The sequence below is a fragment of the Urocampus carinirostris genome, chromosome 18 (genome assembly GCF_059441175.1).
Source record: "Urocampus carinirostris isolate Australia breed hairy pipefish chromosome 18, RoL_Ucar_1.0, whole genome shotgun sequence".
Classification (NCBI taxonomy): domain Eukaryota; kingdom Metazoa; phylum Chordata; class Actinopteri; order Syngnathiformes; family Syngnathidae; genus Urocampus; species Urocampus carinirostris.
Genome location: NC_142366.1, coordinates 5,932,173 through 5,947,289, shown reverse-complemented (window position 1 = coordinate 5,947,289; position 15,117 = coordinate 5,932,173). Strand labels below are relative to the sequence as shown.

The window sequence follows — 15,117 nt, the reverse complement described above, 5'->3', positions numbered from 1 at the left end:
TTCTGCTTTCGCTTTGTTCATGTGTGATCGGAATGATGCATGATGGGAAATCCCCAGGTGGCAGACGCATGCGCACAGTAGAATTAAACCGCTCGCTTCGTTTTCAACGGGAAAAAAAAACGATACAGAGATAGAGGCTACCGCGGCGAACTCGTTGACTTAATTGATATGCGGTTTGGTGATAGTCAGTGTACCCATAATTGACAAATTTGCGTTTTTCCGTACAGATTTTCTTGTACATCGTACACGTCTTAAAATGTATAATAAATGTAATTTGTATGGGAAAAACATACAGGTTGACAGCTATGTTTGAACTCAACAGCAGCAGCTGGCATTACTTTGTAGGTCATTGTCGTATGAAGCATCATCGCCACCTATGGGTCGCGCCCAGGAGGACAGGTGCATGCTACACTTAAACAGGGCACTATGAAATGTATATTAGTGCAAGGATTAAGTATTAATTATGGACATTTATTATGGGCCTTACAAACAGTTAGGGTCGCGTTCCCCAGTGGTAAATTAGAATAGGAGGAACTTCCTGCAACTGAAAATATAAGCTGCATATTACTTTTACCCAACACCTATTTGGGGAGAAATTTGTCTCCAAAGAAATATAGTTGCGATCTACTTAAAGATCTAAAAATGAAATGTCTTGAAAAAAGAACACGCAAGGTTAAAAATCGCATATGTAAATCGCATATAATATCGCATAATCGATGTATTTGTGGCTCTGCAAAATACATGTTTCACACCTGAATTTTTGTTTTAATGGTACTGAGAAATTGGAAGATTGGCTTTGAAGGGGTTAAAAAGTGATTGGATTTGGCCATCAAAAAAATGTGTACGAACCCTGTGCAAACTTCAATTTAAAAAGCCATTAATTTATCATTTTGCTAGTTTTAAACTGTTTTTTTTTTCTTGTTAAATAATGCTTAATATAATCACTATTAAATTAAATGATGACATCCATCCATGCACTCATCCATTATCTGCACCGTTTATCCTCAGAAGGGTCGCGGGGGTGCTGGAGCCCATCCCAGCTATCTTTGGGCAGCGGGCAGGGGACACCCTGAACTGGTTGCCAACCCACGCAAGCCCCGGGAGAATAAGCAAACTCCACACTGTAAGGTTTGATCGCATGACCTCAGAACTGTGCCGCACACGCCCTAACTACTGCCACCGTGTTGCCCAAAATTTTATTTGTATATTTTTGTTTTTTCTTAAAGGAACAGTAATGAATTATTTAGTGCCTCCGAATAGTAAAAATAATAATAATAATAATAATAATAATAAATAAAATTAAAAAATCATAATAAGCAAAAATACATGAACCATCATATAAACATGCATTTTTATAAATACTTGTAGGTCAAGAAATTTACTATTATTTTACATAAAATTAGCCTTACCTTGTAGAGAGTTGAGATAATCATCTGCTGCTACGAAGACCCCAAAAACAAAAATCCCGCAAAAGCCTAGTCAAAAAAAAGAAAATAAAAGTGGTGCAATTTTTTCACTTTTGAGTCTCTGTAGTTTGTATTCACCCTTGTGGTTTTTATCACACATTTTTGGTTGCACTACATAATGTAGCAACATCTAGAGATCAAATATTTCACTGTGTCCCTTAAAACATTTTTGACAAACGGTGCGCCATGGGATTTTTTTCAATGAAAAAATTGTGCCAAGTCTCAAAAAGATTGGGAAAACGCTGATCTAGAGGAATCAATCAAAATCAGCCAAGTGCTTTAGAAGCCTCATTTGTCTATGACACGTTTTATATTCAAAAACATCCACAGTTTGATCGAATGTATAATGGATCTATTGCCATAGATCAACATTTTAAATGTGGTCCAATTTCACTTTTTTCATACGATTTTTAAAATATAATTTGCTTAAAAATCTGGCACTGCTCTGGAAAACACAAAAAGTGGACCAATAGTAACAATCCAACCTTAAAATAAAGGAAAATAATAACAGTATCCCCTTGATGTTTGCAATTACTTTGTTCCATTATTACTCTAATTTCCACCGAGTAGGAATCATGTGTATCTGCATATACTATGAATCTTCTGTAGTCACTACGCCAGTTTATAAAAAACTACTAAATATGCATTCCTAAAAACTACATTTTTTTAAAATCAAGCCATGTTCATTTTTTGTATTGAGAGGGTTGATTTTTCTAAATCTATTGATTGTTCCTAATAATCAACAGTTATGACAAGTTGTTAATGGTCTCTTTTTTGTTTTTTTGCAGTTATTTTGTTAGGGGATGTTGGTCGGACCCAAATGAAGGACACAAGGAGATGTAAAAAGGGGATCTGAGTAAACCCCAAAAGGGGACGTTTATTCCATAAACAAAAGAGGACTTCACTAATGATAAGGGAGAGTGGAACTGGGACTGCTGATAACGAAAAACTTGAGAGGGTGCCTCGGATTGTCGAGAATCTCCAAAAGAAGATTAGGGAATACCTTTGAGAAGATGGTTAAAGTGGCAGATCTTGGGGCGACGAGGGACAATTTGTGAGGGAGACTTGAGAATGAAACTTGAAAGGGGGTCTTGGGGTGGCGAGAATCTTGAAAAGGAGATTTGGGAATACCTTCAAGAATTGTTTGATTAGATGATCTTGGTACAAGGAGGGAGCTGAAGAAGAAAGTATTTTTGAAGGAGAAGCTTGTCGTCTTGGAGAGTGAAATTTTTTATCAGGAATCAAAAACGTAAAGTGGGAGCCCGGAGTATTTGTGGTAGAGGTTGGCTTATTGTCTCACTGGAAAATGGGATACTCCTCCCCTCTCTTGGAAAGACGGACTGCAGGCACTGGACCATGATATTTTTAAGCAATAATATCGTCTAAGAACCACTCCCGACTTAAAAATGTTTTTTTAAATGTTAATAGTTTTTTTTTTATCCATTCTGAAATATTTTAAATATATGTGCAGCTCTGGAATTGATCTTTGATAAGTTTACAGTTTAGTAGTTACACTAAGTAAAGACAGAAGACATTATTTAATTGTGAACTTGCAAGTAGAACAGGAGAAGACGGTTATAAAAAAAAAGCAAAATTTCAAATGTGTTTTAAAAGCCTTCCCCTGTGCTTTCTTTTTATTAAATTTCCTAGTTGAAGAAAAGCACATCGGCCCTAAAGCGTGTGGGTATCAAAGAATAGCTACATAATTGGCCAATAGTGACAATGGTGTAAACAGTGCATAATAGTCAAAGAAACAAAGAACAGTGAGGCATACTAGTCAAAATAAAGAACTGGCATCCCATGCAATCTCCTTTGCATGCATCCAATATTAAAAACTGAATATACTTATCACTCATATATTGGCTTCGGGTCCATTATTTAACCTATCCGGTATGGATTTTCGTGTAAATGTGTGGCTGGCGTGTCCCGGGATGCGGCAGCGGGTCACTCGGGGAAACTGGTTGTGATCATTATCATCATTAGCGCGCCGCCTGATGCTTCGCGTGGCTTCAAACGCTCTTGCAAGGCGGCAGCGCTGCCGATTCCCGGCGGACCGTGCGTGTCCTACATACGCTAGCTGCTGAACTTCACCTGAACTTTTGACGCTGCCTGGTTTGGCCTGTGCCAGTAACCATGGTAACGATAACCTCACCATTCATTGTTAATTCTTTCAGTTCTCTACTATTTCATCTGTTTATTTATTCAATACCCAGCCATTCATCCATCTCTTCATTTTGTAACTCATTTACTGTCTGCCTCGCTAAAATAGATCATTGACGTATATAGGGGTGTATGGAAGCCTAGCTAGAATGGATCTTTATCGTCTTTAGCCGCCTATGGCAGTCTGGCGAAAAGGAATCATTGACTGTGTATGGCAACCGAGCTAGAATGGGTCTTTATCGTCGATAGACGCCTATGGTAGAGTGGCAAAAAGGGACATTTGACTGTATGGCAGCCTAACTAAAATGAATCTTTGACATATATAGTATTCTTTGGCTGACTAGGCAAAATTGCAGCGTATATCAGCCTATCTAGACTGGACCTTTGACCGAGTATGGCAGTCCAGCTAGAATAAATCTTTTCCATCTTTAGCTGTTTATGGCAGCCTAGTTAGAAGGGATCTTTGATGTCCTTTTAGCCGTACATGGGGCATAACTAGAATGGATCTTTAGGGTTTATGGCATCTTAGCTAGAATTAGCCTCCTACAACTTGGCATCGACATGCTCGGAAATAAATGCACAAGAAGCAAGAAGCTTGGGTCTTCTGAGGTAAATCTTTGATGTTTGTTGATGTGAATGGCAGCCTGGCCAGAATAGATCTTTGAGGTCTTTGCCTATGTACGGCAACCTGGCAAGAATGGATCTTTGACATCTATTGCTTTATATGGCAGCCCAGCTATAATGGATCCTAAGCACTAACTACTTTTTGAAAAAAATACAACAAAACAAAGGAAAACAACCACTAATTTTTGACACAGCTGTAGGCATTACAGTAATTGGGTATTTTGCATGTTAATAACATGTATTTTTCAGGCGCTTAACAAAAATCCACATTTTTCCACAAACACACTTAAACATTAAATAAGTACATCTTTATGAACAACAAAACATACAATTAGAGACATAACATAAACTAAATTTGAGTTTTTTTTAATACATGACCCCCGCAACCCTACTGAGGATAAGCGGTGCAGCTAATGAGATGAGATGAGATGAGATGAGACCCAAAATGCTTTTATATAACCTTCGTTATAAAATAAACCAATAACCCTTTTATTAAAAACTTCAACAAAAAAATAAATATGAGGCCTATAGTGTATGTATGTGTATGGCAGCCTAGTTAGAGAAGATCTTTGAAGTCCATAATCATGCATGGCAGCCTAGCTAGAATGGATTTTGAAGTGTATGGCAGCATAGCTAGAATGGATCTTTGATCTTTATAACTGTATATGGAGGCCTAGCTTGAATGGATCTCTGAAGTCTGTAACTATGTCTGGCTGCCTAGCAAGAACGGATCTTTGATGTCCATAGCAGTGCATGGCAGCCTACCTAGAATGGAAATCTATGGCATCCTTGCTAAATGAATCTTTGACTTCTATACCAGTGTATGGCTCTTTGACATCTATGTCAGCCTAGCTAGAATGGATCTATGATGTACTTAGTTGTCAATGGCAGCCAAGTTTAAATGGATGTTTGACATCTTTCGTCGTTTATGGCCGCCTATCGAGAATAAATCTTTCACGCCTGTTGCCATGATTGCAACCAAGCTTTAATGGAACTTTCACGAGCTGTAAACTGCATGCTTAGCAAAAAATATTCTCATCTTTCATTCTAAGGACGCATCCAAAGCCCCCGAGTGGAGATCATGGAGCCGCTCTTCCAGCTGATGCTCAAGACGTTTCCGTGCCCGCTGTCGGACGCACGTCGGCTCGACTTTTCCTGACACGTATGAAGCTTCCCGCCGGGTTCAACCTGGAAACGTTAGCGGAAAACTTCAGCGTGTCACAAACAGAAAAGACAAGTGCAGCAGGATGAATGGACTAAGAACGTGGAAAATGTCCAGTGGAGAACTTGGAAGATACCAGACAAAGATTTCATTCTGCACCTCAAAAACATAATTTTCCTTGATTACATCAATCATCAAATTAAACTCTTTCATCCTTTCTCGACTAGTCAAACCGCTGCGATGTGCAGACAAAAATTTACTTCGCATTAACCACATCTGGAAACTATATTTCACATTCCCCAAATTCCCACATTTAAGCCATAAAACCCACAAATTAAAAGTTATTCTACATCAGTGACCTATTTTTCCATATGTTCTGTCCTTACTCGTAATGTAATAGGGACATTATGGGCACTTTTTATCTTATCGCGATCACATTTTCTCACACCCAAAAAAAAAGCAAAGACACGATTTACACATTCAGTCCGGTTGTTGACAACTCTTTTCTGAAAGTTCTGCCACCTGCTGGCTATAAGTGCGAACAACGGGTAGTGACGTAGACATTTTTATATTATGTGCTTAATATGTTTACTTGAATTTTTTTTAAATAAAAAGGCATTGTGTTTAAAGTGCAAGAAAAGTAACGGCAAAGAAAAAAATCTTATTTTTCACGATATGACGACTTCACCAGTTTGTGCTCAACAAGAAGTTAGGTAAAACGGTCAGTGAGGTTTTTTTTCTGGGATTTGACATTTAAAAAATGATACCGAATAATATACATGCACGTTAAGTCTACAACAAAAAGAACCGCTAAGATTAAAAAAGACACTCAAGCGTATTTGGGATTTCTTGGAAACTTTACTAGAATATACTTTTTCACGTCGACTTCCGGTTCCGCCAAACGATAGCACAGATCGTCTCTCAACAGATAAGCCACACTTCAGAGCCACTCTTGACCCAGCTTTGTATTGGCACGAAAGCCTAACCGAGTGAGCATCGTCACATGCGAGAAGATCTTCACTATTGTTGTTAGACGTAAAGGAACAGTAAACGAGGAAAGAAGGCTAAGTAAACAACCACAAACTCGAAACAACTGGACTCCAAAGACGTTGCTACCCCCACACACTTCGGCACGTTTAACTGCCGTGTAATGGGTCTTCACTAAACTTAACGTTAGTGTGCTAAGCTAACAACAGAAAGGAAACTTTAGAATGCAAAACTAGCTAGCTAGGCAACTGTCAGACGGTTGTGTTGTCATCTTGTGACGTCACTCAAGTTATTGTCGAAGATGGCGGAGCAGAACGTGGAAGCCAAACTCAAGAAACTCCTCAAGCAGGAAAATATTCAACTGTGGAAGGCGCCCTATAGTGACGACGTTCAGCAGCCTGGACACGCACACATGCAGGTCAACAATTTGCTAGCCTTAATTATCCCCATGATAATGAATATGTCTTTTTATTGTGACCTTTAAAACGCGTAACTGCAATTGCGGATGCGTTGAGTGTCCAGCAGAGAGCGTCCGAGTGTGCCCTCTGTCACCATGGTAACTAACCGCAACAACAGCGTCACTGTCACGTAGAATGTTAGTTTTCCTTTGCATTCATTTTTAGAAGAAAATTGTTTTTTGTGTCATTGATAACAATGTGGTGAAAATCGTTTGCCTATAGATTAGACTTGGCACTTCAGGAATTAAAGTCCGTAGTTCAACGTGTTTCCATCATTGAGAGTTTAATCATCAATTTGATTAAACCACATGAATCACTCAGCTACTAAAGAGCAACAGTGAGCGAACTTACTGAGGAATTCTTGTGAATGTAAAAGTCAGTCCATAGTTATCATTTTTTTCTGCTTAGGGTAATAGATCAATTAACAGTTCTGAGAATTCATCTAAGAGCACAGAGTACAGCCACGAAGGGGAGATAAACTACTACAAAAATTGGCGGTGACATAGACGAGAACTGCAAAAAGAGAGCCTCAAACACTTTAAACTTATTCGAGGAACTTTGGAAATAAGCGCAAAGTTAGAAAGAGAAATTTTTTTTAGCAGTAAAAACATGTCTGGTTTCAACCAGGTTTCACATAGACCAATCAGGTTAAGACTGTGATCATTGATAATATCATTAACAAGAAATGCTATGAAAGCAAGTAATTTAATATTCAAAAGACCAAGTTTCAGCTTATCTGGACTCTTACAAAAATAAAATTAAAAATGATCCTAGGATGAATTGGCAAATATTTACAAATTTTTAAAATAAGAGAAGAAAATAGAATATGAATATTCAGTCTTGCTTGCTCGTGTAAGCTGGGGATGGCCCTTGGAAAGAAACTGTATTATAGCCTGTTTGTGTTTGTTATAAGGGCTCTATAGCATCTGCCAGAGGGCAGCAGGTCAAAGAGGTTTTGGATAGCATGAGAGGAGTCTTTCGTAATATTGGCTCCACTGTGGTATCACAAACTAGCAAAGTCCCCCAGATTGGGCAGAGTGCAGCCAAGAATTTTCTTGGCTGTGTTGAATACTCTATAAGGTTGTCCTGTCTCCTCAGCAGCCATTCATTTTTTTGGCTGTATTGAATACTCTATAAGGTTGTCCTGTCTCCTGCTGTGCTCCGAGCCGTATCCCAGTATGCTCTTCATTGTTGCCCTGTTGATCTACACCAGTCTTTTAGACCCTATAGAAATAGAGAAAATAGCTAAAGCATAACAATGATTTTACTGTTGGGTTTTAAGGAGCTAGCGGAGCGCTACGCCACTCTACTGCACATGTCGGGGTCTGTGATGGCTGAAGCTCTAGAAGCCATCCGTGTGCAGGCACTAAGACGTGGTCAGCGAAATCAGACCTTCAAGGAAACCAACATGGCTACCGTGGAGCTGCTGCTGCCTCGGGACTGCAGCAAAGTACATCCTCATACTTCTTTTATTCTTAATCACCTTTGTTCTATTTAATGTAATGTATTTTTCATGATTGTGGTTGTTTTTGTGCATCTGCTTTTTCCAGGATAAAAAGTCCAAGATGTTCATGGAGACCAGGCTAGATGTGACTGCGCAAGAGCTAATGGAAAGGTAAGCCATGGGAAGTATGCCATATTCTACTCATACATAATTTTGTCTATGTTGCTAATGGCCTTTGATTCTGTGACAGGATTGCAGAACAAGTCGGCCTGACATCCTTCAAGGTGATACTTAACGGAAAAACTCTAAATGGCGGTAAGTTTGCATCTTAACCTACCCCTTACTATCTATGAATTCCTGTTCAATTTTGCTGACCTACTCAGATCTACGGCTGGACCAGCAAGGTGTACGCAACCATAGCAAGATGATGCTACTCAAAGTCAGCTCTGCCACCTCCACTGCTGCCGGGAAGTCCACTTCCCAGGACAGCACCTCGCATGACCACAGTGTACAGCGCACCCACAGAGGCTTCCAGATTCTATCCGAAAGAGGTAGACCGATACCTGAAAATATGTAAAACCTTGAGGACCTCTGACAAATTCATGGGATTGACAGATGGAAGTGATGATCCTGAGAACACGCCTTTCTTGGAAGTGGCCGACCAGAAGGGAAACCCTCTGAAGATCCCTCATAAGGAGAAAAAGGTGGTTATATAATTATCATATCTGTCGGGCTAGGTGCATCTAAAAACACCATATTGGCCAGAAAATTGAAGCTGTGCTGTATAACCCTGTGCATTTTATAAACGGCATAATATGCTGTATAAGATTGGAGAGGCAAACAGTATTCATATGTGGCACTGTTACACGTGGTTTCACGATATACTGCCGTATTAGTGCAATGATTGATTAATTGAAAAACATTTTCATGCTATTGGAATTGAACCCAGGTTGCAGTGGTGAGAGCGCCGACTCTTAATCACTGTACCAACAGTGACAGAGATGACATACGACACCACAGTTTGTACTCACAGTGCCAGAAACTAATCTTATTATCCGAAGATAGTATGTAAAATACTGTGTTTATTTTTCAAAAATGTTGACAAAATACAGGGGGTCTATGGATGGAACCTTGTGGATCACCCATATTATTAAATGCTTTATTTGCAATTAAGATATTTGTGTATCTATACATTTTTGCTTTCTGATTGCTGATAATTCTCATTTCCAAACTTGCAGGCACTGATCCTAGCCATGGGCCTCCATGAAAAAGGCCGGGCCCTCATGAAGAGAAAACACTACAACGAAGCACTCTGTCACCTCCTTCAAGCTGACCTCCACTTCAGGTAAGGATGACTGAAATGGCAACGATGAGGATGATAATTCCGGCAGGTGTGTGTAGTGAGTGCAGTTCAGAGCTGCTGGGGGCAGTAGACAACCACGGCGTGCTGCAGTTGGATATTGTGTGGTGCTACCAAGCGTTGGAGGCCTTGACATGCCTGGACGACGGACGGGAGCGTCTGCGACTGGCCGAGGACTGCTTCCTCAGGTGTTATGGTGAACGACAGCAGAGGTTGCTCATGATTAAGGTGAGCACATTATTTTTTGTGAGGAATCAGGAATCTAAAGGACAAATTTCATAAAATCAGGGATATACCAAAATGAAAATTTGTGGCCAAAAAAAAAGAAATTTGAAACACTTTGCTAAAAGCTGCAAATAAAACGAATAATTTTAATACTTGTTTCTCACTGACCTACCAAACGTTTGCAATATAAATTCATAAATAACTGACTGGCAGATCACTAGATATTAAGTTAGGTTAAAAGTTATTAAGAAAACAACAACAAAAAAAGTCTTTTTAGTTGCTGGTTATCATGAAAAATAAAAAGTTTGTAAATGCTGCACTTCAAAAACTTGCTCTCCGCTTTTTGAAGTATTTTTTTGTAATTTTTTTGAGTATTTTAGCATTTAAAGGAAATGAGATTGAATAGTAACTAGAAAAAAGGAGTTGTAGCAAATTGATGATCATGATGATGATGGTGCGGTTGTCGGTGCAGTTGATGCAACAAAGAAGTTACACTCGCATGTTTGCTAAAGTAAAATAATATTAATAGTCGATTTAACTGTCACTGTACATAGGTTAGCACCAGCCAATTGATATCGGGGACACATGGACTTAATGTCGCACTCAAAGTATGTGTTTACAAATTATCTGCTAAACTGTAATAAATTAGCTCTGTAGTTTTAGCATATAAAATGTGGCCGAGCAGAGGGACACATAAACATTTGAGAAAATGTAGTTTTGGTAAAAACTTGGCAGATCCTGTTTTGACTGCGTCTTTCTATTTAGTGTAAAAAGAAAAAATAAACATCCGTGTCGTGCACAAACTACCCCCTGAATGAAAGCCAGCTTCGCACGGCTTGCCTTAAATTCACATCACAACTTGGTTCTTTCGGGAGGGAAATTGTTTTATTTTTTTTCCTAAATCTAAAATTGAAAATGTGCTTTTAATCATTTTCTGCAGAAGCAAATTTGTTGACAAAAATTCAGTGCATGTTCTAAGGGTAGACTATGATCTTGGTGATGTTTGGGTGTGTGTAGGGCAATACAGGACGTGAGGAAGCTCTGTTTCTGCGTCTCCACCTCCTGCAGAGCCTCCTGGCCTTTGTGGATGGCAACGACCTTCAAGCCAAGCAGCAACTTGACCAAGTAGGACATCCCATGTAATCAAAGTAGAGCGGAGACATTTTAATAGTTGTACTAAGCCCTCTGCAAGTGACTCTGCTGTGTCTGCTTTAGGTGGAATCATTGTATGCACGATTATGCCCTGACACAGAGAAAATGACGCAGATGATGCTGTTGGGTTTCAGCGAGCGAGAAGCTCGACTGAGTCTGCGAGCATGTCACGGAGACGTGCACGAAGCCGCTATGCTTGTCAGTAACCAGAGACAGGTAACCTACCACTTTTTCCAGCGTATCTAGTCCAAGCTTGCCAGAATTAGGTAAGTTTGAGTAGCTAATGGCCTCTTTTGTTCCTATTCCCCATGTGTGGTTGCAATGGCACCCAGGAGCGGGAGGAGCTGAAGCAACGGGAGCGCCACAAACGTCAGCAAACGAAAGCTAACTTGGCCATCCTCACAGAGGCGGGCTATGCCGCCCGGGACGCCGCCGCCGCACTCCGGCAGGCTGACGGAGATGTAGACCGAGCCTTCCAAGTCAGTGCATTTGCCTCAGGCGTCGCCCCAGAACAAAGGGAGGCTCACTTTCTCCTCCCGCCACTCATTTTCAGATTTTGCTAGATGCCAGCCAGACTCCCGCCACATTGGATAGTGACACCGAGCAGAAGCTGCAACAGGTTATTGCATTATCACTCAATGACCGTAAATTAAATTACTGAATGCTGCTTAGAGGTAAGGTCTTAAGCCCATGTCTGAGCCCAATTCTGATTTCGGCCCAGGTGTGGCATTCAGTTCGGGCTGGGCTTCTCTCTTACTGACTTTAAAAAAAAAAAGGTTTTTAGAAATGTATGTAAAAACGATGTGTGGATACTTAACTAGTGTGGGCCTTAATGTACATCAAACACCTTGATTAAATCAGTATCCTGTCACAACTCACTGTGATATTCCTATGCTATCCTTACACTCATATATACCGTAACGAATATTACGCTAACAACACAGTGCGCTGAAGCATTGAGAAGCCATAAGTAGTTTTGGCCATGAGAGACCTTGGTCCACAAACAAAAAAACGAAGTCGCTTATTCACAACACATGCTGTCCAAAACTCTTGCAATGTCATTTCAAAGAGCTCCTTCCTGTCTCTATCATCCAACTCACTGCTTTTCTCTCTCAAAGTGCCACCCCCAGATTCTTAGAGACGTACTGCTTCTGTGGTTTATTGCCCAATTTTCAACCTGGCAAAATGACGGGCGGCCTTAAAATTTTCCTGTCAATCTCTGCAGACATGGAAATACAAAATATTTAAATGTTTATACAGTCTTGTTTAGCTTAGAATTTGTTACAAAAGAAGGGCTTTAATTTTGTATCCTCTTCCCGTGTCCTCTCAAATTAATAATGAAATTTTGGGTTTGTTTCGAGCTCGGTCCTTCAAATCAAGTTAATTGGTTTGGCTTGTGCTAGGTCAGGCTTTAATATTGCGGGCTTAGTCCGGCTATATTTTTTCCTCACTTGTAACGCTCCTCCATGTGCGCAGTTGTTGTATTTGGGCTTCGAGCGGTCGGCGTCCGAGGCAGCCCTGGCACTGGCGGGTGGCGACGTCCAGTTGGCAACCGAGCTGCTGATGGACAACTGGGGAGCCAACCCCTCATCACCCTCAACCTCTCCCAAGGAAGAGCCCAGCACATCATCCGGCTCAGCAGGTAGACTGCTACGGCATGTACTTTTGACGTGGTGTTGGACATCTTAGATTAGGACTGCAACAATTAGTTGACGTTGTCAAGAATAATTGATGATAATAATTGTCGCGAGACACCTTTTTGCATATAATGTGAGACATACAGAAATGTTTCAACATCCTGTACGTGTAGCAAAATTTCTAAAGTTTAGGAGCATTTTATCCTCAATCCTCGTAATATGGCTGTACATGCATATTTAAAGAGAACCGTAGGACAATTGAATAAGATGGAGTCTGGCTCAATTTGGCAGGCTTCAAGGAAACATTCAAGCCAATCCAGTTTTGATTACATGCATTGTACATTTTATACGCGTATTTTTTGCTATAAAGAGAGCTTGAGAATTCTGTCAAACGTATTTGAAATTAAATGAATGCAGTCCAGAGAAAAAAACGTCATTTCCTGAAACCATTTCATTTCAAACTGTTGAAAATCGTTAAGTTCATTTCTACGGACTTTTCAGTTAAGCACTAAATTTACGTCACAAATTCCAACATTTGTTTTATTTACTGTTCTACTGCCTCTAATGAGACTGTTTTTGGTTCACGGGGATAAAAAAATGTTTACTTGAAATTAGTTTACTATTTATTGGTCTTTCCCTAAAACATACTTGTCGCTATTTATTGAGCTGTGTGCCTAATTGTTTTTTTTTTGTACAATATTGCAGTATGTTCCATAAATGATCTATTTTTCATTGTACCACATAATGTGTCAGTCAATGTGTTATAATTTAAATTTAAGAAAAAAAAACTTATTTCCTGATTGGTCAATCGTTTCACTAGCCTGTGCCTAATCAATTATTAAAAATCGTTAAATGCAGCCCTACTAATTATAGGGTCCTTTTATTCTATGATGCCAATATCAGTTCAAAAGCATAGCATCCTTAGTTACTAAATTTGACCTGGTTGTTTTCAGAGAAATTATTGGCAAGATCCAAATCCAGCTGATTCAAATCTTTACCGGGAACGTCAATATCTGTCGAAAGCCTGAAATGACACAATTCTGTGGTGGAGATAAAAGGTTGATTGATAGATCCCAAAATCCAAGTCATTAGGGCTACAAATATCTTGGATGTGGCACATACCTGTAAGCGGCAACATTAAATTTGTTTCTCGGCAGACGAGACCAAGCTGGTAAACGAGGTCCTTGAGGACATCCCGCGTCACGAAGATGATTACTTGGATCTGACGTTAGAAGAAGAGCTGCAGCTCATCAACACCATCAAGACTCACTTAGCGAGGTCGACCGCACACTGAAGGACAGCGCGATCGCTTCGCACTTCTCAGGTCCTCGGTCACTATCACTCTGAAAGTAGGAGGGGCTTGTCTGACTTCACCAGGAGATGTTTTATCATGATCAAAATCATTATTCTTGGCAATGATTGCCCTATTGGGTCTATTTTTATTTATTTTTAAGCGACATTGTGTATTTTTTAGAGCCTCATTGAGGTCAAAGAAAATCTCAATTCAGTAGGAAAACAAAACAATGTTAATTTGAGTAATAAGCAAAAATACATCAGCTATCATATAAACGAGCCTAATTTGTATTTTTTTTTTTTATGAGCGTAGGCTGAAAAATTTGTTTTTATTTTACATATCAGCTGACATGATTGTCTGCCATCTTGCTGCTACAGGTACTCCCAAAAACCTTGCGAAAGGCTGTGGAAAAGAATTGTGAAGAAAAATGGTCCAGTTTGATAACTTTGGGCCTCTGTAGTTTTTGTTCGTTTTTGTGATTTGTAGCACTCACTTTCGGTTGCACTTTACAATACAGTGACAGCTAGTGGCCAATTGTTACACATCGTTCCTTTAACTTCAAACATACAAAAGTTGTGTCCAAGCAAATCATTGTTTTGAGCTGGTATGGGGCAAAAAAAAACCAACATGAAATATTATGTATTGTAATATTCTCTATATAAGCCATCTTCAGCGGTTTTAAGATTTACTGATTAGCGTAGATCAGGGGTGAGGAACAAGTTTCTTTAACGTTGTAACAAGTTTGACACAAAGATCCAAAATTTTTAACTGTGAGAGTCAAAGAGCCACACCACGCACTGACCTGCCATGACAGACAAACACACACAATTAAAAACATATTATTTCCCATAACACACTCCTCTCCTTACAATACAACAAGTATTGTTCTTGTGTTTATTTCGAGAAAAGTGTCTACCCTCAATACACACCCCCAAAAAAAACTATACATGAAACAAGGCAAAGAGCCACAGGATATAGAAAATATTATTAGGCAACGAGCCGCATTCTTATTGGCCAAGAGCCGCATGCGGCTCTAGAGCCACGTGTTCGCCACCCCCTGGCGTAGATCATAGCAAAAATGAACAAATTAAATCATAATTGAAAATCTAAAAAAATTCAAACCACAATATTTGTGATGATGACGTTTG

At 39.7% G+C, this 15,117-nt stretch overlaps 2 protein-coding genes and 1 long non-coding RNA gene across 8 annotated transcripts in view; 2 read left to right on the top strand and 1 right to left on the bottom strand.

Moving 5' to 3' along the window:
* sugct (succinyl-CoA:glutarate-CoA transferase) overlaps positions 1–6,100 on the top strand; it is a 126,281-nt gene extending 120,181 nt beyond the window's left edge. Inside the window, exons 17-18 of one of the 3 annotated variants that reach the window (XR_015847491.1) lie at positions 1,009–1,123; positions 2,255–3,313. The gene's annotated coding sequence lies outside the window, so the exon portion shown is untranslated. Of the gene's footprint in view, positions 1–1,008; positions 1,124–2,254; positions 3,314–5,302 lie in introns of those variants that run through there. The other 2 variants (XR_015847489.1, XR_015847490.1) reach the window with 2 other exon arrangements.
* Positions 6,101–6,308: 208 nt separating this feature from the next.
* nub1 (negative regulator of ubiquitin-like proteins 1) lies at positions 6,309–14,503 on the top strand. Of its 4 annotated transcripts, none has more exons than XM_088321831.1 (14): positions 6,309–6,817; positions 8,140–8,307; positions 8,408–8,472; positions 8,552–8,616; positions 8,685–8,852; positions 8,917–9,005; positions 9,540–9,646; positions 9,703–9,889; positions 10,904–11,011; positions 11,102–11,254; positions 11,371–11,517; positions 11,592–11,657; positions 12,515–12,680; positions 13,833–14,503. In XM_088321831.1, the coding sequence occupies exons 1-14, from the start codon at positions 6,701–6,703 to the stop codon at positions 13,967–13,969; spliced, it is 1,743 nt and encodes a 580-aa protein (XP_088177957.1). In that variant the 5' UTR covers positions 6,309–6,700; the 3' UTR covers positions 13,970–14,503. The 4 variants fall into 4 exon arrangements, with proteins under 4 accessions (XP_088177957.1, XP_088177958.1, XP_088177961.1 ...); XM_088321832.1 differs by having other exon boundaries at positions 6,817–6,955; XM_088321835.1 differs by lacking the exon at positions 6,309–6,817 and adding an exon at positions 6,976–6,994.
* Positions 9,421–14,022, bottom strand: LOC148348210 (uncharacterized). Its single transcript, XR_015847493.1, has 3 exons — positions 13,798–14,022; positions 12,490–12,734; positions 9,421–9,923 (listed from the first exon to the last, which is right to left on the bottom strand). It is a non-coding gene; the product is annotated as an uncharacterized LOC148348210 (long non-coding RNA).
* Positions 14,504–15,117: the final 614 nt, after the last annotated feature.

What these genes read in the sequence shown, in the direction of transcription:
- nub1 (XM_088321831.1), top strand. Translation starts at nt 6,701, where the DNA reads ATGGCGGAGCAGAACGTGGAAGCCAAACTCAAGAAACTCCTCAAGCAG. An exon ending in CGGAAAAACTCTAAATGGCG is followed by an intron (nt 8,617 to 8,684) that starts GTAAGTTTGCAT and finishes TGACCTACTCAG; the next exon opens with ATCTACGGCTGGACCAGCAA. An exon ending in TCCCTCATAAGGAGAAAAAG is followed by an intron (nt 9,006 to 9,539) that starts GTGGTTATATAA and finishes CCAAACTTGCAG; the next exon opens with GCACTGATCCTAGCCATGGG.